The sequence below is a fragment of the Prosopis cineraria genome, unplaced genomic scaffold, assembly GCF_029017545.1.
Source record: "Prosopis cineraria cultivar Desert tree isolate PC_DT_omini unplaced genomic scaffold, ASM2901754v1 PC1, whole genome shotgun sequence".
Lineage (NCBI taxonomy): Eukaryota > Viridiplantae > Streptophyta > Magnoliopsida > Fabales > Fabaceae > Prosopis > Prosopis cineraria.
In genome coordinates this window covers 4,160,147-4,182,851 of record NW_026555332.1, presented here as the reverse complement: position 1 = coordinate 4,182,851, position 22,705 = coordinate 4,160,147, and the positions used below count along the sequence as shown (strand labels likewise).

General features: G+C 35.2%; 2 protein-coding genes across 10 annotated transcripts; both read right to left on the bottom strand.

Moving 5' to 3' along the window:
• Positions 1 to 2,436: 2,436 nt before the first annotated feature.
• On the bottom strand, positions 2,437 to 10,655 carry LOC129314555 (uncharacterized). Its single transcript, XM_054958032.1, has 7 exons — positions 9,063 to 10,655; positions 7,092 to 7,509; positions 5,765 to 5,909; positions 5,522 to 5,637; positions 5,293 to 5,371; positions 4,502 to 4,735; positions 2,437 to 3,033 (listed from the first exon to the last, which is right to left on the bottom strand). Exons 1-7 carry the CDS (start codon positions 10,201 to 10,203, stop codon positions 2,686 to 2,688), a joined length of 2,481 nt encoding a protein of 826 aa, XP_054814007.1. The 5' UTR covers positions 10,204 to 10,655; the 3' UTR covers positions 2,437 to 2,685.
• Positions 10,656 to 13,080: 2,425 nt separating this feature from the next.
• Positions 13,081 to 22,614, bottom strand: LOC129290812 (mitochondrial import inner membrane translocase subunit TIM14-1). 9 transcript variants are annotated; one of them, XM_054927845.1, is made up of 8 exons: positions 22,410 to 22,613; positions 21,870 to 21,955; positions 21,734 to 21,785; positions 21,591 to 21,659; positions 19,364 to 19,542; positions 13,817 to 14,016; positions 13,696 to 13,715; positions 13,081 to 13,592 (listed from the first exon to the last, which is right to left on the bottom strand). In XM_054927845.1, the coding sequence occupies exons 4-6, from the start codon at positions 21,591 to 21,593 to the stop codon at positions 13,860 to 13,862; spliced, it is 339 nt and encodes a 112-aa protein (XP_054783820.1). In that variant the 5' UTR covers positions 21,594 to 21,659; positions 21,734 to 21,785; positions 21,870 to 21,955; positions 22,410 to 22,613; the 3' UTR covers positions 13,081 to 13,592; positions 13,696 to 13,715; positions 13,817 to 13,859. The 9 variants fall into 9 exon arrangements, with proteins under 9 accessions (XP_054783820.1, XP_054783829.1, XP_054783807.1 ...); XM_054927854.1 differs by having other exon boundaries at positions 21,591 to 21,650; XM_054927832.1 differs by lacking the exon at positions 21,734 to 21,785 and having other exon boundaries at positions 21,870 to 22,065.
• Positions 22,615 to 22,705: the final 91 nt, after the last annotated feature.

Genomic DNA, 22,705 nt, shown 5'->3' with positions numbered 1-22,705 from the left:
GTCCCTCCGCAAATCTGTGATACCTTGTTTGGGATCAATTCGCTACAACAGTGGATCTATTGGAATGTGAGAAATGGCAAATCCATTAATGGAACTCCTCGGTGTCTATGGTTTAGTTGGGCATGTCGATCAGTGTGGCTGGGAAGGAATAATCAAATTGTTAAGAATGTTGGAACAGAACTAGACACGTTTTATCATAAGAGCTTGAGCGTGCTTGGCTGGGGCTAATCCTGATCTTGTCACACATTGCAAGGAGTTGCAGGAGGTGCCGAAGTAGTTGGTTTAAAATGAATGTGGATGGGCCATATGCTACAGAACCGATATGGAGAGGTAGTTAAGGAGTTCCCTTGTAAATTAGGAGCTGTAAGTAGCTTTCATGTCGAGGTGTGACAGTGCTGTGGGGTATGAAAGTGGCATGGGACTCTGCTTTCATGTCTCTTTATTCTTGAGATTGACTGTGCTGAAGTCATTTAGGTCATTTCTAACGAGATACCTGAGAGAGGCTTGTTACTAATTGCAGAGCTAAGGTTGTTAATCTCCCACTTACAACTTTAGCACAAGGAATTGCCAACTCTAGCATGGGAAACTGACAACTAATATTAGCCATTAGTTTCCTACAGTCGTCAATTCTTAGGCTAAAGTTGTCAACGTGACATATTAGATTTGACAATTTCAGATTGACAACTAGTGCATTAGAGATTAATTACTAATATTTTATAATCGACATTAAGTTATATATATATATATATATAATATTTTTCATATGCTTATTAAATAGGTTCAACAATTTAGTGATACTATAAATTTTTGAAATTCAAGAGGTTGTATCCTCGAATGCTCTCATGACTCACTCATGATTCACTCATTAGCACTTCAATTAGCAATGGGATTTCAGATGCCTGCGGCCATGGGAGAGAATTTTTGTTAAAGGAGGACATTTTAGTAAATATACATAAAAAATTAGTTACATCTAAAGATTTTGGGACTATAGAATATTTTGTATATTGTTAAAATTTTAGGATAATTTTTGTTGTTGTATAGAACTTTGAATGATTCTCCCTTATTCTTTCCGGGGAAACTATGTATAGGATATGAGAATAAGGTTATTGTTTGAAACTTTCATTTCTTTTTGAAAAATTAAATTCTCATTTAGAATAAAGTTAAAAGGTTAAAAGTATATTATAATCTATTATTATTTAAAGGTTTATATTGAAACTGTCAATTTCGTTATATATCACTGTATTAACTTGTTTTGAAATCTGCTAGTCATTTATAATATCTAAATAAGATACAAGGAAAGAGCACAGAGGCAAAACATTCACTTGGCTCATATTTGGTTCGATTTGATTCATGTTTTAATGAGTAAAAAAAAAAACCTGAACTAAACTAATTAGTTTGATAAAGTTAAAAATCAAGCCAAGCCTTATTGTTAAATCAATTTTAAAATATTTATGTTGATTCAATTTGGTTCGACTCAATGGTTTAGATTTGTTTTAAATACCTTTCACTAGAAGTGTGGCGTAAATCACTCGACGAATGTATCTTTCTTTTAATCAAATCGCACCATCTATTCACAGCACTTTGGTTAGATTACAATGGGTCGTGATTATATTAACTATTTTAATTAGAAAGACAAGATATAATGACGAGAATAAAAAAAAAATTGAACAAGCAAAGAGCAAATTAAGTTAAAAATATTAAATTCAATGAAAATAAGAGGTGTAAACAAAAATTTAAAAAGTTTATAAATATCTTGTAATTTAAAAAGAAAATAAAATGATTGGGATAAAAAAATTTACATTGTACATGCGTATTTTATAACTCGTTTCTATGAAACTCATATTTTTAGAATATATATTTTCCCAATTTGTCCACTTGTCTTTCATTTTTCAATGTTTATTAAGTATAATAAATATGCATTTTAGAGTCATAGTATAAATGAAAATAATTTTACTAGTTTAAATCGATAATCATAACACATAAACATGTTTTAATTTTTTTTTAAAAAAAAAGATTTACCAGCTCAATCGGGTTTTCCAATTTTAACATATTAATCTTTCGCTCAATCCAATTTTTCATAATAAGGGTAAAGCTAAATTTCTTCATTCTCCTAAAATAAGGTGGGATGAAAATAGAGTTCAAATCCCTACAATGTATCAATAAAAGTAATGTTTTCGCCTGTAAATCACATAGCCCCACTTGATGGATGTACATGTATATTCAGTACACTATTATTTATACAAAACATCTTCAAAAATATATCACATCTGACTGGCTTCAGTAAATTTATAACCAACATTTAAAAAAAAAAAAAGTTATAGAAATCATTTAACTGGGCACAGTCATTCTTACAATGGACAGGTTGGTACATGATAAACGAATTGAATGCGTCAATGGCCCAAACGAATTCAAAAGGTGAAAGGTGAAAGAAACAAATAATTCAAATCTGTACACTACGAAAAAAATTAATTGAACATCTTTTCCTTGAGACAATTTACAAGTGCAATACAAAATGGATTACAATTATAATGCTATTTTTGGCAGAACCAAAAAGTATAGAATGACCAAGGAAACAGAATGGTATTCAAGAAGAGGAGATGTCGGCAGATTGAAAATGAAAAATGCTGCTACGAACTCAAAAGCACAAGTATTTTCCCGGGGCATTGGGCTGGTGTGGGTTTCACATTAATCAGAACTATCCGCCTTCTTCTGAGACAGTAGGTCCCCTGCTAGCTCCTCATTTTTATTCATGGCCTTCCTTGCCAGTTCGTAGCCTGCAAAGTTCATGGCACCCAAAGGAGCAATCCAAAAGAACCTGGGCACTGCTCCTTTAAATAAGCCTAGGGGGCCCTCGTGGCGTAGTATCGAGAAGGCTACTAAGGTCATCGACACAGACCGTCCCTGTGCAGTCATCATTCTTGTTTTCATAACATCAAAGGGAGTTGTGACAACAGCAGCCAAGCCCCCAGATAAAGCCCCCACAGCAATCGTCTCCCACGGTTCCAGCTCCCGTCTCAGCACTTGCTGGACAGCCTGAGATCACAATTCCAACACAACGGCCCTTATTATTATCCAACACGTGACATACTTTCTTTTTGGAATTAAAAAAAAAAAATCGTAGACAGATGAGTTATTCCAGCTCAAAAGCAGGGGCATAGCAACTGGTGAATGGTTACTAACAAAGATTACTCTTAGGGATCAATACAAAGACCCTTTAGTTGACATGACACTTTAATTCTAACAATTAAGGCAACCCTTGTCAACAGATATAGCATACATCTAGCCATTCAGAACTCTGAGCAAATGTATTTTATAAAATTCAGAAGTGTAATTGACAGGAATTGGGTATTATAGGATTTCCAAGTCTTAAATCAAGTAATGTGAGATGTTTGGTATCATTTTTAGCGGGACTGGTTCTTCCCTGCTGAGAGCACACTTTTGAGTATTGATTCTGCACACCTCCTTGGTCTTGTTATTTGGTATCAAAAGCAAAGTTAGTTGGCAGATGTCAAAGAAAGAACCACCTCTAAAAGGTTCTAACCAAGGAGAAAGACGAAGGAAATGCCATAGAGTGCAACCCTTAAGGAGTCAGCTTGTCAAGGTTGATGCTACGGTAGGAGCTGAATGACGTGAGATGCCTAAGCCTCGTGGCAAACTGAATGAACTGCTGGGTGTGATAAGAGTGGTTCTTTCGCCTTGGCAATGTGCTTTTCAAGACGGGATGCTCACCCCTCCTTGGATCCTATCATTAATGATGGACTCAGCTGAGGTAGCCCAACACATAGTAGGAAACAAAAGGGAGTGAAAGGAGATCAGGGAATTTCGAGAAAGGAAGTTGGGAGAAGGCTAGCCTCTTGAATGCTAGCTTTTATCTTGAGCATCTACATATACTTGTTTCTGCTTCTGTGCATCTATTTTGGTGGTTAGTGTCATTGTGCATGTTAACCAATTGTTGTGGGGGGTTTGAGTGCTCTTTCTTTTGTCTTGTGAAGTATATATGTCCATAATCCATAACAGAAGTTTTTTGAGTTGTGCTGTCTCTAGTGAGTTTGGAGCGTTGTACCCTTTTTTCTGTAGCATCTTAAGCATCAATACAAGTATTATTGTGCACTGCTGTGTTGTTTAGTATATTTTAGCACTGGAAATCCAATCAGAAAACAAAAAAGAACAAGCATAGGCAAACATACCAATGTTAACAGCATCTTCTGAGGCATTTATGTCATTGTGGGCATAAAGGAGGGGCACACTCAAAACCAAGCATATCACAGAGTGCAAAGAGGATAAGAAATTTTTTTACTCTGCCTACCAACGCCAAAAGGGACAATTTTTTAGAGAATGAATATTTTATCTTGAAAAAAATAACCTAAGCTATATAGTAGACACCATTCACTATTCACTATTAAAGTTACCACGTTTATGCATGTGAATGCATGCTGCAATGTAGAATGCACTTGTCGAGATATTATAACAGTCAACTTGTTATAAACTGTAAAAATCATACCTTTTTAGACTCAGCATAAAGAGCCATGCCAGCCACATAAAAAGGAACTTCACGACAAAGGGTAGCTCCAGTCCCACGAAAGAAACCCCTAAGACCATCCTGGTGCCAAGTCCCAACTATAGCTTCCCCCACATTGTCAAAAAGCCCAGCCTGCAGCCGCTGCTTCAACACCTCACAAGGGATGCGCACTGCTGTTCCCAAAAATGTGCTACAGAATGATGATATAGATTGTACCTATACAATATGCTACTGCAATTAGCTACATGAATCTTGAAAATAGTACCAGCATATAAGATCCAATTAACATAGAGGACCTCTTGTCCACCACATAAGGTAAAGAATTGCTCTTCCAGAGGTCAATAGAGTGCACAGAGCTTTCAGTCACATATACATTAATATATACACATGCGCACTCATACTGGACGCTGGAAACATTACTAGGTAAGTATAGGTTAAGAATTTCTTGTTTATGGTGAAAGAGCTTGAAATCAGCATGCAAACTTAAGTATGCATAGAAATTCATAGCAGTATTTTGCTACATTCTCACCCATTATACTCAACATTAAGTATAATCAAAAGCCCCAACCAATTCTTCAGCGGCAAGTGAATTCCAATCCATAAAAGAAAGATTCATGGAACAAGGCCACGATAGTAATCTAAAAGCTGAAACATCAAGGCAATTCATCTGGAAGCTCTCTTGAATCCCCAACAAAATGGAAGGAAGATAAAATAAAGAAAAACAAAATCACAAGTTGACCGGATCTAAAGTCACAGCAAGCTCAGAGATTTACCTGGATGTCTGGCAGTGTTGGAGCAACATTTATCAGCACCAGTTTGCTTGCTTCAAATATCCCAGTTCGCAAGCCATGGCTGCATGACCGAAAGTTAGCATGAGCTTAGTAGGAAAATAACGGTAGCATCTTTTAGTGAAAGCACATGCAATTTCCTCATCTTTTTCCCTATTTTTCAAGAGAAAGGAAGAAAAAAGGGATGGAGGGAGGGAGGAGAAACAATCATAACCTTGAAAACTGTCCAAGAATTGCGGGGATTGATCCCCTGTATAAACCACGTGCTCCAATCTGCGGAAGCTTGGAAATGATTTCAGGGAAGGACAGGGTTGATGCTTGTACTCGGGTCTATCATATGAAACAAGACAATGATAGGCCTTAGTTACAGGGAGGTCCCAAAAACGTCAGACATCACAAGAGGAACATGGAATTACCTGCTGTACCTAAAAGAAATTATTAAGTTAGAAGAATTTACCTTGATTGAATCAACTGGATGCAATAATGCACAAGACAGAGCACATGAAAGGCCCCCTGCCAATGCAGACCTTAGAACACTTCCAGCAGGAATTTCAACAGGTGGTGGAACAGCAACTAATGTTGCAGCTTCAAACCAAATGCTCCTGATCATAGTGGATAAATATTAATAGTTGGTTGAAATAAGCAAATTAGAGCACTAACTGCAACAGGGTTGGATATTCAAATATTCTCTAATCTTCCCGAGGATCTGTCCAGAACTTTTAGTTTATTTATATACTATAGATAGAGAATAGCATTAACTACATCATCCGACAACCACCACCAAACACTTATATTCTAGATGAATCAGAGAGGGCAGGAAAAACAAAAAACTTCATGCTAAAACAGTGGACAAGAGAAAATGTGCCAAATGCCTGGTTGAATAATGATGGGAGCCCAAAATTGATAGAAAGAAATAAGGAAGATAAATCTTTATAAAAATATGAAATCAAAATTTAATTTCATATGTTAATAAGAGAACATAGATCTACTAGAAGAAAATAGGAAGAGTTATTCTCTTTAAGATAATATAGAATAAGAGAACATAGAACTATTAGAAGAAAATAGGAAGAGTAATTCTCTTTAAGATAATATAGAACAAGAATCTCGCTCTATACTTCTCTCAATGGCCATACTTAGGATTATCTCCAAAGGATTAAAAACTCTCAAGAATCTATTTTATTCATGATATGCCTGCTTCTAAATTATTAAGCATATTTATAATGCTAAATACAATCTAAAATAATTGAATATCTGAAAAAAAAAATCTAAATAATCAGACACCTAGATAAATATCTAGATATTTTGATAAATATTTAGATATCCAAATATCTAAATAAAATCTAAATAACTAAATATTTGAATAAAATCTAAATAATATTCTAAAATAAATTAAAAATAATATTTATTCTTAATATTTCTCTTACTTCCCAAATCACCCATTATCCTACATTAATCTGTACTCTATCAAATAACTACTTCACAAAAGGAAATGAAATATCTAAAACTATTACCAGACACGTTTTTGGCACAACATTGATGGCAATTACTGGTACACCCAAAATGGAAACTTGTGTACTATCCCTATGGCCTAATCACATGTTTGACTATTTAACTGCCACTAGAACTGAGTGCATTTCAACTTTGTTAATCCCCTAAAAGTAATCATTCAAACAGGACAACAAAAATATAATTAAATAATAATTTAGATGCTTTTCAAAATATGTATAACAATGTAAGATGCATCCAACATTGACAATATTTCAAATTATCAAAGCTTACTTTACCTAGGATCCTCCTGAAGACGATCAGAGGGAAGCAAAAGCATAAAATTGCGAAAATGTCCATAAGAAATAGATCCTTCAGTGTCAGCATTAAGAAATCGCATCATAGCAACTGCATTGTCTTCATTAGCAGGAAGTCCTGCACTCCTCAGTGACTCCAAGATTTCACTCTTCTTCAGTGTCCCAGACTTGCTTAGACACAGAGAAGTATATGCACGAAGAATTGTTGGCTCTTTCTGTTCCATCAAAGATAAAAACTGTTTCCACCCAAGAGACTTAGAAAATATGTGACTTCTAGTACGGCGCATAAATTCATGAGCATATCTCCGCGGTAATTTCCGTTTTCTCATTGCAATTTCTAGATCTTCCAAAGTCACTCGGCCATCACCATCAGTATCCAGCTCCTCAAAGAACCTTCTCCCTGTAAGAAATAGATTTTTATGAAATCAGCATGTTTGAAAAGTAACCTTCATAAGCAAAATCACTTCTAGGCACCAAACTAACTATGCTGGAGAAAATTAACATTCAAACATGACCAGTGTATATACATTTATCTGTTTATGCACTAAAATATTAATATTTAGTCTCTGAAGCATGGACAAGGAGACAAAGCATGTGAATTGATGCAGCAAGAGAAACACATACACTAGAAATCCCAAAAGGACCCAAGAAAAGAGATGCATGTATACTTGAAATTCTAGAACACTTCCATACATTACTAGTTCTCATAGGTATTTGTCTCTAGATAAATTTGGAAATACCAGTCCAACATTCTTCTTTACATATTTTTAACGAAATCTTAAATTGAGACTTCAATCCAGAACTCTGATGAGTCAATCATAAACTCAAAGATGATATTATATGAAATGCCACATAGGTGTCATGCCTGATGATAATATACTGTGTGCAACCATAGAATCAGACGAAGTGTGCTATGATTACAACTAAGACAATTCAGGATGATAATATACTGTCTTAAGGATGATCATCTTTCTCCAATTAAAGCATCCTGCACAGCCAACTCACTGCCCTTCCAATAATTACTTCCATCAACTCAAGCAATCTTCTATTTCCTGTCGCTTCTTATACAACATATAAGTCAACATCAAAATCCAAACAGAGGTTGATAGAGTTCGTATTTTACACTCCTCTAACCTCTCACACCTCAAATGGCCTAATTTAATCAGTAGAAGCAGATCCAGATCTTTCAACAAGCCAGAAAAGTTCCAACAACAAGTTTACTGAAACCAATTACCTTTTGTTATTCCCTAAACCTTAACAAACCCAAATCTTAAAAAACAAAATATTGCTTTCTAGGAATTCAAGTCCTGCATGCAATAGCCATCGTCAGGTTCCCAAACTAACCTACATTATCACTCCTTCCAATTATGGCATCCTTCAGTTATAGTGCAGCCCAACCATACCTCTCGGAACACAAATTATAAGTTAGATGTCATATCTTGATCCTTTCGTGGATCGCATAACTTGTAAGCTCCTTTATCACTTCATACATCAGCTGTACATTAATTTAGGAAATACAGATCAAACCATTACAGACAGAATGAACATGCAAAAGTTGGACTTGAGTAGTAACATAATAAATTTAAAATCTAAATCCAGATCAGTTGTCAGGTTCGTAGCTTGCATAAATGCATTTGCATGATCTAGGAGAAGCAGAAATTCCGCTGAGAAACCATACTGTCCTCATTACTGATACTGACCATAATAGAAAATAACATTCAAGTATTGACCTTTTATATAGTTTTGTTCCTTTCCATTGCCATCGTCAACAAAACATAAACATACACTGCCCGCGCAGGCATTCAGAATATCAAATATTTACATAACCAAATAGGTTCTAAATTTTGTTATAACAGCTTTTTAAGTTGTTAAAAAGAGTTTATTTGCGATGCATGCAATGCAAGCAACACGCAAAATCTTCGACTCTATCATGAAAAATAAAAAAAACCGTACCTTCAGCCTCCGTGTATCTAAAGAAATCCTGGACAGAGAATAGTTTCTTCTTATCTGGATGATCTTTAGCTGTACGTCCAAGCTGCGGTAGAAGCTCGATCAATTCCGACAAAGAAATAGTGGAAATGCTGGACTTTAAACGTTCGACATTTGATAGAGGAATGCTGAATAAGTTCGTGGCGACCTTATGCGCAGAAATTCCACCAGTCTCTTCCCTGTTTTCAACAGTAGCACTACCATCACCCTCTTTATCTGAAGGGCTTACTATAACACTTGATGGCAAACCCACTTTTGCAAATCTTAAATTTCCCAAGAAACCATTTACATTTATTTTTTGCCCTTCCAAAATATTAGTGAGTGCTTTCAAATGATTAGAATAAGAAGGAATAGGTGGGGGAAGAGAAGGTTTATCACAGTCCAGATCATTTTCTAGCGCTCCCTCATCATGATTCTGAAGAGTACTCTGAGATAATTGATCAAAGATAAAACCTACGAGGCATTCAAGTGAAACATGAATTTCCTCCTTCTTTTTCCTACCCTTTTCCCTGAATTTTCTAACGAAGTGGCCCTTAGATTCAGTTTGCTTCAATTCACATGAAACACTAGGCTTCATGCACGAGCACAGTTTATCTTCACCACCCGTTTTCTGGATCCGCTTCTTGCTTGATTTAAAAGGAATTGGCAATGCCTGCAAAAAGCCATTAAACAGCACAGACCAAGTAACTGCAAACCGGAAGCAATTTGTGCAAGGGCCATCTTCCTTGGCAAACTCCTCCTCCTTTGAACCTCTACCCAACACCCCAGCTTTACTCCCACTTCCTGAATTCTGAGAAAACATACCGAAGAAAGCCTTAAAAGGAATCTTTATTGATAACCCTTTCTTTCTCTCATCAATAAACACGCACTGACCATTCTTCTTCTTCTTCATACTGCAGATCGGAAACATGCCTGCTTCACTCACTTCGGCAATCGACTGAACACCATTTCCATTATTCTTAGGCCCCGGCCAGGCTATCCAGCAATGCTCAAGATCTTTGGCCGCCTTCCGAATACCTATTTCGAGTGGTGACAGCGCTTCTTTAACAACTTGAATCGAATTGAAGAAAGATTCAACTGGATTGTTCTCGGTCTCGGACACCATTACTGACTAAAACTTCGATATTCAAAGCGTTCTACGCAATTCTATCTCCACTGCGTTCTAAAAAAGAACAAATTTCAAATCGACGAACGCCCAGTCGGAGGTACGAGATTGCAAAAAAAAAAAAAAAAAGATCCGGCGGAAAAAAAAAACTAGAAACCTATCAATAACAAAACAAGAGATATGCTAGTCATCAGAACAGGGAACCGATGAAAATTGCAGAATTGAAGCACTCAAGATTAATCCCATTTCCGTTTAGAAATAACGGGTACCTACGATGAAGTGAACAATACAAAAGTTGAATGACAGGGAGACAGAGAGAGAGAGAGTGAAACGAATACAAAGAAAGTAAATGGATAAGATTCCCCTTTGATAAGGTGTGTTAAGCGGTGACTTCGGGCAGAGTTAGTGTTGAGACCGATATGGGTGGCAGAGGAGGAAGAAGAAGAATACGAGAAAGCACAGAAGAGAAGCCTATCATTTATTTCTCTAAAAAATCTTCCAAATATTTTTAAGACAAGAAAAGGGAAAAAAATAAAAAAAAGGGCATTCCAAAACAGAAACAATAAATTATAAAACAATGGTTATCTCGCCAGCCAAAAAAAAAAAAAAAAGAGGTCGTTTATTTTTTTAAAATAAAAAAGGTTATTTATACGGATAACGCCATGGTTGCCGAATGGAAAGTAGCTGACGTAAGGGCCATGTGTGTTTTACGGCCACTGGCCTTATTGTAAGGGTAGATGCAATTATTAATTAGTCTCCTCATTTCTTAAATAAAACCTAGACATAAGTCCTATATGCTTATCCATTTATGATTCTGCAATGAAGGAACAAAAGAGTGAAGGGATAAAAAATACTCACAAATTTGTTCAGTAACATTTAGTAGTTTAAAATAAAAAAATAATAAAATATTCACAAATATTACTTAAATTAGTACAAAAACAATCAATTCGTTAAATCTTTTAAATATTAATAGTTTAATTGACATTAAATAAACGTTGATCATTTTTTCACTCACGTGGATTAGAAAAGGAAAAAAATATTCATGAAATTGTCAACCAAAGACATTTAGTAGTCTAAAGTAAAAAAAAAAAGATAAAAATACCTATAATATTATTTTAATAGGTGCAATAGTATTCAATCTATCAAATCTTTCAAATGTTGATTGTTTAGCTAACACCTAAATAGATGTTGATAATTTTTTTCATTAATGTGAATTAAAAAGAAAAAAAAATACTCACAAAGTTATCAATTAGAGGCATCTAGTAACCTAAAGTAAGAAAAGAAAAGGTAGAAATGCCCATAACGTTACTTTAGTAGGTGTAATGGTGTCTAATTCATCAAAATTCATGCTATATGGTTTTTTTCCATCCGACAATGCTCATAATAGAGATTTCAAACATTTCCAAGCAAAGACTTCTCAAAGAAATTTTTAATGATTAAGCACAATTTTCTAAAATTCTCTCAACAAGGCATTGAACCTAACGTGTTAAGCTAGCCCGAAAGAGATGTTATGTTGCGTATGAAATTGGAAAGGAAATTAAGCTGCAAGGAACTTCTTTTATTGATTCGGATCATCAAAAAGAAACTTCAATGGTACAATATTTTTAAAGGAGTAAGCAATTTAATATGTTATTAGGTCAAAATAACATTTTCTTATTATCAAAACCAAAGCCTTAGATGGAGACTCATCATCATATGATAATCGATCAACCTTCATATAATTCTACCTAAAAATATTTTTTAGTCCACGCCAGCAAAAAAATGATCAATTTCTATTTAAATATTAGATAAACGATTAATGTTTGAGGGATTTAATGAATTAATTACTATTACACCTACTAAAATAACGTTATGAGTATTTTTATTTTTTCTTACTTTAAACTATTTAATGTCTCTCGTCGACAACTTCAGGGTATTTTTGTTCCTTTTTTAATTCATGTTAGCCAAAAAGAGTCAACATTTGTTTAAATTTTAGCTAAATGATTAATGTTTGAAAAATTTAATGAATTCATTACTTTTACACTAATTAAATAACATTATAAGTATTTTTATTATTTTTATCACTTTAGAGTTATTGAATGCTTTTGACTGATGACTTTATAAGTATTTCTACCCATTTTTCCTTATAAATACTTAAAGTTTGGTCTAGAATTAGTTTTTTTTTTGAGAAAATTGACATGGCTACTGGAATTGATTTTACAACTTTGATATTAAATAAATAAATAATTATTGTGAATAAAAAAGTCATTAATCAATAATTTAAGTTGTATTAGGATATTGAACAAAGAAGAAACAAAACTGGTATAGAGAAAAATTAAATATTTTCTCTTCAGTTTTTTTTTTTGCTACATGCCTTTTTTAAAAAAAAGAAATTGCATGAATAAATTAGTGTAGACAATCAATAAAATGAGTGTGACAACAAAAATGTTCATCTCATAGCATCATTAAGAGACTAAAAGTCAATCAAAGCAAATAATGTGGGCCTAGATAATAAATAAATTTCATTGAACATGGCATGTAATTATTTAATTTAATTTTAAAATTGTAGATCACAATTAATATAATTACCCACCACCAATATTAATTGTGATATTATTAAAAACAAAATTAAAAAATCATTGTGATTTTATATGATTTTAATTAAGTAACAAACTTTTTTTTTGGTATGATGAATTCAATTAAAAACACCTTATAAATAAAGATGGAGGGAGTATAAGTTAATAAGACATCTTTGTGGAGATTTTATATTACATATAGACATATAGTAAATATAATAAATTGTAAATATCGATTATTACCCAACAAAAAATATAAACCCACTTACTCTTTTGATAATCTACAGCATGCCAATCGTTGACTTTTAGGCGAGAAAAAGTATTAGAAAAACAAACAATTAATAACAACTTTTTTCTCAAGTAGGAAATGCCAATTGATGACAACTTTTGATATTGGAGTTGCGCACTTGTTTACTTTGTGTAAGCGTAATGATGAAAACTCCAATTAAAATATGAAAACAAATCATAAGAAAATTCTTGGATAGAGCTCCAGCCGTAAGCCATCTGCCAACTCTCTAACTAGGCTTAACTTCTTGAACTTCTCTACACTAATCGCACAATGCCCTACCAAAAATCTTGCTCAAACCAATAGAGGCATGTATAAATGAGCATCTCAATTAAGGAAAAATGGTTAGAATGCTTGAAATGGAAACTGATGAGGGCGTGAGTCTGAAGAAACAATTTCTGAATTTCAGAGTTACTAACAGATATATTCGTCAAGGGATATGCATTATTTCTTTTTTTATTTTTTCCAACTCTTTAATTTTTGACAAGAGCATTAACACTTGGAACCATTCTCCTTGATGTGCAGCGTAAATTCAGCCTTTCTCTGGCCTGCAGGTTATTTATGGTCAGAAAAAGATTGCAATACCGAGTGTGCTGTATAGGATTTCATACTTATAAATAATGACATTGATATGTATTCATATTAACTTACACTGGACATCTTCTGGTGACCTGAAAAATTGGCGACCATTACTATGCATAGTTCAATCCGTCAAACTACAGGCGGAAGTTTACAATGTGCAATGTTGAAAATAACAAGACTGACTATGTACCTTAGTAATGACGTGTTCGAGAACACGACGGTTGGAAGCCGTGTTAAAATGCAGATCCACTGCCCTTTGTCTTGCCGAGCATCACGTCCTTGGCTTCATTTATTTTGGAAGCGAGATAATGACTGCCACCTGCATCAGGATGGTTTGCCACCATTACCTTTCTATGTGCTTCCTTCACCTTGTCTGGAGTAGCATTTTCCCTATTCATCCACAGAACATCTTAACTTGAGATAACTTCGTGACAAAAACAGAGAGAGTGAATTGGATGTTGCATATTTCATAAGTAGTCATAGGGTAATCAATTACAATGACAACTCAGACTTTACAATATGGTTTCAACCAATGCTCTCATAGAGGGGTTGAACTTTAAATAGCTGTCCATTGTATCACTAGATGTCACCACATTTTTGTCCCAAAAAAAGATGTTACACAACAAGAAGGTCATGGTTACAAATAGTTCACCTTTAGACTTCTTCCCCACCATCGTCACTTTGAAAGTTAAAACCAGTAAGATGCAGTGGATAACATCATTGCATGTTCTAGAACATCATCATCTTATTCACACAGATTGTGACAACAAAAGACAAATATTCCCCACGAGCAACATGGTGCATATATATGCATGCATGCGTATATCTGTGTATATATTTATATATATTAAAAAAAAAAAGATGTCACAACAATAACTTTCAACACCAATGGTCACTAAATACACCTTGATATTTTCCCCCATCATTATTTTGAAACAATAAAACACGATGAAAAATGTTTCTGTGCACTATCAACTATGAGAATAGTCAAATTAATATTTAATGTATTTTTATTAGACAAATTTATTCCTTAATATACTTATTAGATGGGATCGTGGGAGTTAATATTTTATTTTTTATTTGATTTTAATCCCTCTATAGATAATATTTGTAATCTGTATGCGGCCTGCATTTGTGAATTGAAAACATAAGGTCTCTCTGATCCAAGATGCCACATGGTATCAAAATCGGTTGCATCTGACCTAGAACAATTAGTCAAGACCTCCAGTCACGAATCCCACGAGCACGACTCCACTTTAGCATTCTCTTCTAGCATGACTCCCCTTAGTCATGAGTCGCATGAGAACGGTGATTCTTCAATGTTTTCTTCTGGAGTGATCTCATCTAGTTCAGCGCTTGCATTGTGCAATTCTCTCTCTTCATCTCCCATCAATGAGATCGCACCACACCCAAAGTTAGACTCGTGCCTTCCATTCCTTCCAACCATGGGTACTGGTCCTAGCATAGAGACTGACTCAAATGTCAACCCACATGGCAGAACTCCCCAAGGATTGAGTTCTACTAGAGGGACTTTTACTCTCCTCATCTCAAAAAAATTCAATGACTGCAACTATAGTGAATGGGCCCAAGCAATCATACTTGCTATCAGGTGACAAGGCAAGTTGGGTTTAATCATTGCCCACTCTAAGGCTTCAAATGCATCAAACTCAAAGACCATGATGAAGTAGGAAACCAAAACTCTACAATAGCTTAATGGCTGATCAACACCATGACACCACAAATTTGGCACTCCTTCATGTTTCCTCTAACAGCATGAGTTTTTTTGGAAGCAATTAAGGAGTTGTATTAGGATGGTGAAAATGGTGCCCGACTTTATGATTTGAAGACATAAAGTTGGCAGATGAAACAAGATGAACGAGAGGTAATGGAATTTTGGTTGGAGCTAGTTGATATATGGTAAGAAATTAATCTCAACACAAAAGAGGAACGGTGTTGTTCCAACAATGTAGTAAGATACAAGCGTCGTATTGAAGACAAGTGAGGTCTTTCAATTCTTGGGTAGCATTCATATTTCACTAGATGATATTCATAGCGGCATATTGGCTTGCTCCCTGATGCCATTGACTTGTGATGCTTTTGCCGAGGGTCCCTGAGAGGCTTCTTGTCGCAAGATGATGTTACTTGCTCCTTCTTCTGTTCCTTCTCGATATGAATCTTCTGCTTTACTGAGCAGGCACTCTGATCAAGGACAAAAGGATGCAATAGGCAAAATTCTGTGTGACCATTGTAAGAAGACAAGCCACTCAAAAGATAAATGTTAGGATCTTCATGGGAAGCCCCCTGACTAGAAACCTTGTAAAGGTAGGTCTCCTGGTTACCAAGTTACATCTGAGTTTGCATTAAGCAAACCTAGTTCTTTAGTGGCTGTTGATAAAGACCAGTTAAATAAGCTTATGGAAATGCTTCAATCCTTACAATCCAACCAGTCATATTCCTCGTCTCCTAATGCTTCAGCGACTAAGAAAAGTAATTCTCATCATCCATTCAATGTTTGCTCCACTAAGTCTAGAGGGATTGTTGACTTTAGGGCCTCTAACCACATGACTATGGATTCCATGTTATTTACATCATACGTCCCATGTAGTGGACGTAAAACAATTGACACAACTAATAGCACTTCTTCTATATCTAGAAAGGGCAATATTACTATTTCTGAATTTTTTTCACTTGGATTCAGTTCTTCATGTCCCTTATCTAGCTTGTAATTTGTTGTCTATAAGCAAGTTGACTAAACAAGCTCATTATAGTACTCACTTCTTTTTCACTCATTTTATTTTCCAAGATCTCTCATTGGGGAAGATGATTGACATTATTGAGGAGTGTGACGGGCTCTACTACTTGGATGAATAAATCGTGAGTAATCTCTAGTCTCGTATCTGCTACAACCTTGCACCTACTTCTGAAAATGTTGATTTTTTGTTATGGCATAAAAGAATGGGTCATCTCAATATCCACTACTTAAGTCATTTGCTTCCTCAATTTTTATCTAATACAATTTCTAGTTTTCATTGTGATATTTATGAATTGGCCAAACATCATCGCTCTTCCTTTTCGCACTCTAAATACAAGCCCTCTCAACCTTTTTCTATCGTTCATAGTGATGTGTGGGGTCCTTCTTGTGTCCCTAATTGAACTCATGCTAAGTGGTTTGTCACTTTTAATGATGACCATACTCGTGAGTGCTAAGTGTATCTAATGAAAGATAAATCTAATGTGACATCTAGTCTCATCGAATTCCACACCATGATGCTGAATCAATTTCACACATCCATCAAAATCCTCTAAATTGATAATGGGGTTGAATATGTTAACAAATCATTTAGTGACTTCCTTAAGTCTAGGGGAATAGTTCATAAACCTCTTATGATAACAGCCCTCGACAAAATAGGGTGGCTAAGCGAAAGAATAGACATTTATTTGAAGTTGCTTGTACTCTTCTATTTACCACAAACGTGCCTAAATATTTATAGGGAGATGCCAGTCTCACTACCACTTACCTCATTAATCACATGCCCAATAAAATATTGTCCTATTCTACTCGACTTGAGTGCTTTCATCAAACACATTCTCTCACTCATCTTGAAACAAGTCTTCCTTTGAAAATTCTTGGGTGCTCTGCCTTTGTTCGTCTCCATTCATCTTAAAAACTTGAGCCTCAAGCTGTCAAGTATGTGTTCCTAGGTCACTCTTCAGCCTAGAAAGGTTATAAGTGCTTGATCCATCTTCTAAGCATCTCTTTGTTAGTCATGATGTCACCTTTTTTGAACACGAGTCCTTTTACCCATCTCCTTCAATTCAAGGTGAGTATTGGAGTGGATTTTAATCAACCCTTAACCATGAGTATTCTCCAATTAACTCTCTTAACTACCCTACTTCTCTTGATACTTCCCTTGAGCCCGTGTCTGTACCTGTACCTTTTATGCCAGAAGCAAAAGAAAATGCAGGTTCAAGGGGAGACAAGGATGAAAGTACTAAAGGTAAAGAGATCAAAGTTTACACACTAAAGATGAAATAGGGTGTAAAACCCCTCATATGGGAGGCAGTATTAGAATTAGAACTGGTGGAAGATTCTGTAGAAGAAAGTCTAAGAGAGGAAGGTGAGAGTATTAATGAAAACCTTGATATAGGGAAGATCTCAAAAGATGATTTGGAATTGCCAATTGCCCTTAGGAAGAAACCTCAATCTTGTACACAACATCCCATTCAGAAGTACTTGTTGTATGAAACTTTGTCTCCTAGTTACCGAGCATTTATTGCTAATGTAGATGATGTTAGTATTCCTAATAACATATATGAGGCCCTTAAAACAACAAGATGGAGAGAGGTTGTCCTAGAGAAGAGTATTTATGTATCCCAAAAAAAATATGTACTTGATCTCTCTTAAAAGAGGCAGGTATGTTGGGGTGTAAACCTGTTGAAGCCCTTATTGTTCTAAAGAAGAAGCAAAAATCCAAGAAAGAAGAGGGCAATTCTGAGGAAGAGGAGGGTAAGGAAAAAGAGAAACTAGCTGATAAAGAGAGATATCAGAGACTTGCTGGGAAATATCTAGCTTTCACACACAAGACTTGGCATAGCGTTTACTATGAGTGTAGCTAGTTAGCATATGTGCAAACCAAAGGAAAAACACATGGAAGAGGCATACAAGATCCTAAGGTACCTAAAGGCTACCTATGGAAGGGGTTTGTTTTGTTGTCCAAAAGCATGAACAAAGAACTATAGAAGTATACATGGATGCAGATTGGGGCGGACATTACCAGGACAAAAAATGGACTTCTAGCTATTACTCATTCATATAGGAAAATCTTGTTACGTGGAAGAGTCAAAAGCAAAGAGTTGTTTCCAAAAGTAGTGTTGAACCTGAGCTAAGGGCACTTGCTTAAGGCAAAACGAAAGAGCTATGGTTGAAGAGGGTACTAGAAGAAATCCATGTCTGACTCGATCTACCACTAAAACTGTATTGTGATAATAAGGCCACCATCAGCATGGCCTTGAATCCCATCCAACATGAGAGGTCTAAGCATGTGAAAATAGACAAACACATCATCAAAAAGAAGGTGGAAGATCATATGCCTAACCTTCCTACCAACAAATCTTCAAGCAGCAGATATGTTGACTAAGGGGTTACATAAACCCGCTTTCAAAAGTTGTTTGAACAAGTTGGACATGGTTAGCATATATGATTCAACTTGAAGGGGAGTGTAAGAATAGTCAAATTAATATTTAATGCATTTTTATTGGAGAGATTTATTCCTTAAATATAGGGATATGATTAGATGGGATCATGGGAGTTAATATTTTATTTTTTATTTGATTTTATTCCCTGTAAAATAATATTTGTAATCTGTACATATACGGCCTGCATTTGTGAATAGAAAACACAAGTTCTCTCTAATCCAAGATGCCACATAAACTTCATAACATTATCAGTTCATTATACGTTGTAACAACACAAGACAAATATTTTGAAACAGCACTCTACACGCACGCATAATGCAGTGAAACTTGAAACAGTTTGAGTTTATCAATATGGTCCAGACCAGACGTACTTAAATATTCATCTTTCACTCATTATCAATGACATTGATCATTGAATTTATTCTTCCAATTGAATAGAAGGAATCACATTGGAACGACTTTTGACTTTTAACTTAGACAGCCATAAGCAATCAGTGGTTAAAAATGAAAACAGCCTTATACAATCATATATCATGTTCACCTGATACCCAAAATTAGAGCTGCTTCTCTTCTTGTCATAGTTGGCTGGAAACCACCTTCATAGAACTTCCGTATTCTGGGTTTTGGGGGCCGTGCCTTGAAAGCTTGCCAAGCTTGAATGCCATACCTACCAGCAAGAGCTGCAGCAGCCACAGCAAGGCCAGCCAAAAATGGTGTAGCCTGATATACATTGCCATTTGGTACCAGATAAGTAAACTACTAAAGAAAGCAATTTTAATACTGCATTAGATTAATACTGCTTGGTTGTTTGTTTAATACTGCATTAGATTACCAATACCAGTTCAGCTGATTAACTCACCATCACTCAACTTATTAAGAGGACAGATTACACATCATGACATGATTACATGAATGGATTTGCCACCGTTAATTGTTATGTACTCAAAGAGTTTGAATAACAAAAGAGGTCCCACTGAGAGGGAAATACGTTTTTTTTTTTTTTTATAAAGGAGGGATGAGGGCCTTGGAAATAATGAATGGGGAAAGCGGCAGCAGTCAGCATCAAGCCCTTGACATCAAATTCTCCTCTATTTTCTAGATTGAGGCTGGTGAAATATGAGCAATCAGTTCATTGGCTGACAGAATTAAAACATTGATTCCAAATGGTGATGGTGCTGATACCATAACTGCATGTAGTTTCTTTTAGTTTCGCACATTAATTCCAAAGACCTTAAGGTACCCTAATACTGATACCCAACAAAAATGCTGGCAACGAGGGTAAAGTGACAATAGTATATACTATGAACGCACAAACAACCACCTGGTGCTTAGTAATACAGCTTCCATTCAGAACTTGTAACAAATGCTTATGTTGTTGACTCAATAAGAAATTGGACAAACCAAATGAGAAAATTACATCTGTATAGCTTTAATGCTTTTCAGCCAAAAGCATTAAATACAAAAGAACCATTTCCTTCTTCCCCAGCTTTGAAATGATTCATAACGTTATAACTGCTCTGATGTTTGCTAGAACCAAAATATAGAACAGACATGGCAGAATTTGATATTTGATATCTCAGAGTCCCTTGTACGGGAAATAAAAAGTATTTGTTATGCATGTGATTTGACACCCAAATTAATCTCATGCATACTTATCACAAAGGCAGTGATATGTATTTGGCTAAATCAGAAGCAGTCCTATATCATTGGCTAAATCATGAAGCCAAAAATATTTGTTAGGCTTGTGATATGACATCCAAATTAATCTCATGCATAGTTATGAAAATATTACAATTCATAATTCTAGTCTTGTGATTTCTCGCAAATCACAAAGCAGATGTTGTGATTCAATGGCCTAAATGAAAAGTCCTCCTGAATTGGTTGTGACTCTTATGAGTTCACGTTATTTGAGCCAATATGGTAGAACCAACACAATGCTATAATTTAGAATTGTGAGAAAAGAGAAAACAATTGAGTAGGTGTGGCAATATTTTACTGTTGTTCAAAACATGTTTATGCTTGTTATAAAGAAAGCAAAAGAAGGATATACATGGGATCATTTCAAGAACTAATTACTTGCAAAAATATGACTAATAAGCTTATCCATCAATTATGTGTATTGTAAGAATATGGATTTCATATTTCATATTTCAAACTATTTTTTATCTGTTATTGAATTTTGCGATTTGATACGTTATATGATTTATGATTCAAAGCCTAAATCAAATAAAACTAGCAAATGACATGAATGTAACAAAACTAAATCATACGGCATATCAGCACTCACTACAAAATAGTTTATTGCAAATGGAATTTACTAGCATGTTCTATGTATAAGTTCCACGACAGTACAGTTGTTTTTGCCTGGGACTTAAATCACATAAGTTATTCCACCTACCAGGTTGAAATACACTATTTTCTATCTTAGCATTGGAAAGGGGAAAGTTTATCCAAAAAGCAGTGCACTTTTGTTTCTGGGAAAAACAAAAGCATTGCCTTCTATTTCTTAAAATCTAGCACATTAGACTATTGGGACTAACTCCGAAGAGACCTTAGCCTTAGCATATATAGCCAACCCTGTTCGCATTCCATCATTTGCGTGTTCTTTTTTTTTTTTTAATATTTTTCAAATTTTGCCAGGAAAAAATATTGTCCAGCAACTCCTGGCTACAATAATCAGATTATTTGATTCTTCTATTTCCATTGATATTCCCCACAATCAGCTAGCCCCAAACACCAAAATGTGATCCAATCAACAACATCCTTACCATAAATTGGAGCTTTGAATACCAGTGCTTTTTGAAGCTACCTCAATGGCTAGCTTTGCACTGCAAAATCTAACAAATTTATCAGACTTAGTAACATTAACAAAGAGCGACACCTAATTAGAGTGAAGGGTTCGGAAGCACACCTCAAATAAAGCATAAATATTACATTCCCTATCACAGAAAGAGATCCGTGATCTACAATCACACACACGAGCACTAATATCGCTATCTTTATCGATATTTAAAAAAAATTCAAAAAAAAAAAAAAAGCAGAAGTACCTCAACCCAAAAAAAGGGCAATAGCACTTGACCTTTGAGCGGCCCCCTCGTTTTCTCTGCCTCTATGATTCATTGATTTGATCTATCTATAGAGAACCAAGTTTGACAGACTGAGGATACTTCGATACATTCATTTCAATGTGCATAAAATAGATTATTAGATCATAGCACTGGCTAGAAGCTACTCCGACCCGTACTGAAAAGAAGGATTGATTCCACAATACATGGGTCAGTTTGCTCGGGTAAACCAACGTTCGACGAAAGTTACAAAGACAAATTTGGGTAAAACAACACCATAACGGATTCCATTTGCACATGGGCAATCAATTGAAACAGAATAAGCATCAGCTAAAATAGGCAAAGCTCTGAATTCATGTTTTGATTAAAACTTCCAACTTGATGCTCAATGAAACCCAACAAAATCATACAATTTAAAATTGGACGCCACTAAGTGCAGGTAACAGAAATTAAGTCCAATTTTCAAAAGAAAGTGAAAATTTGGCACAACTGGGGAAGCGAAGAGCTCCATAATTAACTCACCATCTTTATGAAACCTGAAGGGTTGGGAAGAATCTATGGGATTGCATTCAGCTCTTCTGGATGCTTCTAACACTTCGAAGTGTGAGACTCCGAGACTAGTTATTAAGTTTATCCAGATCTTCTAACAGATTCTTTTTTTTTTTTTTGGGCAACAATCTTCTAACAGATTCGAACGAACAATTGCAGCAGCAGCATCGTGATTGTTGAATGGCGTTCTTGCGCATTTTATAATATTTTCCTTTTTTTTTTTCTAACATTTATCCGGAGAAAAATTACTTTCAGGTTTAATACATAAA

Coding starts and splice junctions, on each gene's coding strand:
- LOC129314555 (XM_054958032.1), bottom strand. CDS start 10,203: ATGGTGTCCGAGACCGAGAACAATCCAGTTGAATCTTTCTTCAATTCG. Junction 5,372..5,521: donor ATTCTTGGACAGTTTTCAAG/GTTATGATTGTT, acceptor TCGGTCATGCAG/CCATGGCTTGCGAACTGGGA. Junction 4,736..5,292: donor CAACACTGCCAGACATCCAG/GTAAATCTCTGA, acceptor CATATTGTATAG/GTACAATCTATATCATCATT.
- LOC129290812 (XM_054927888.1), bottom strand. Junction 14,017..19,363: donor GCTCTAATTTTGGGTATCAG/GTGAACATGATA, acceptor GTGGATGAATAG/GGAAAATGCTACTCCAGACA.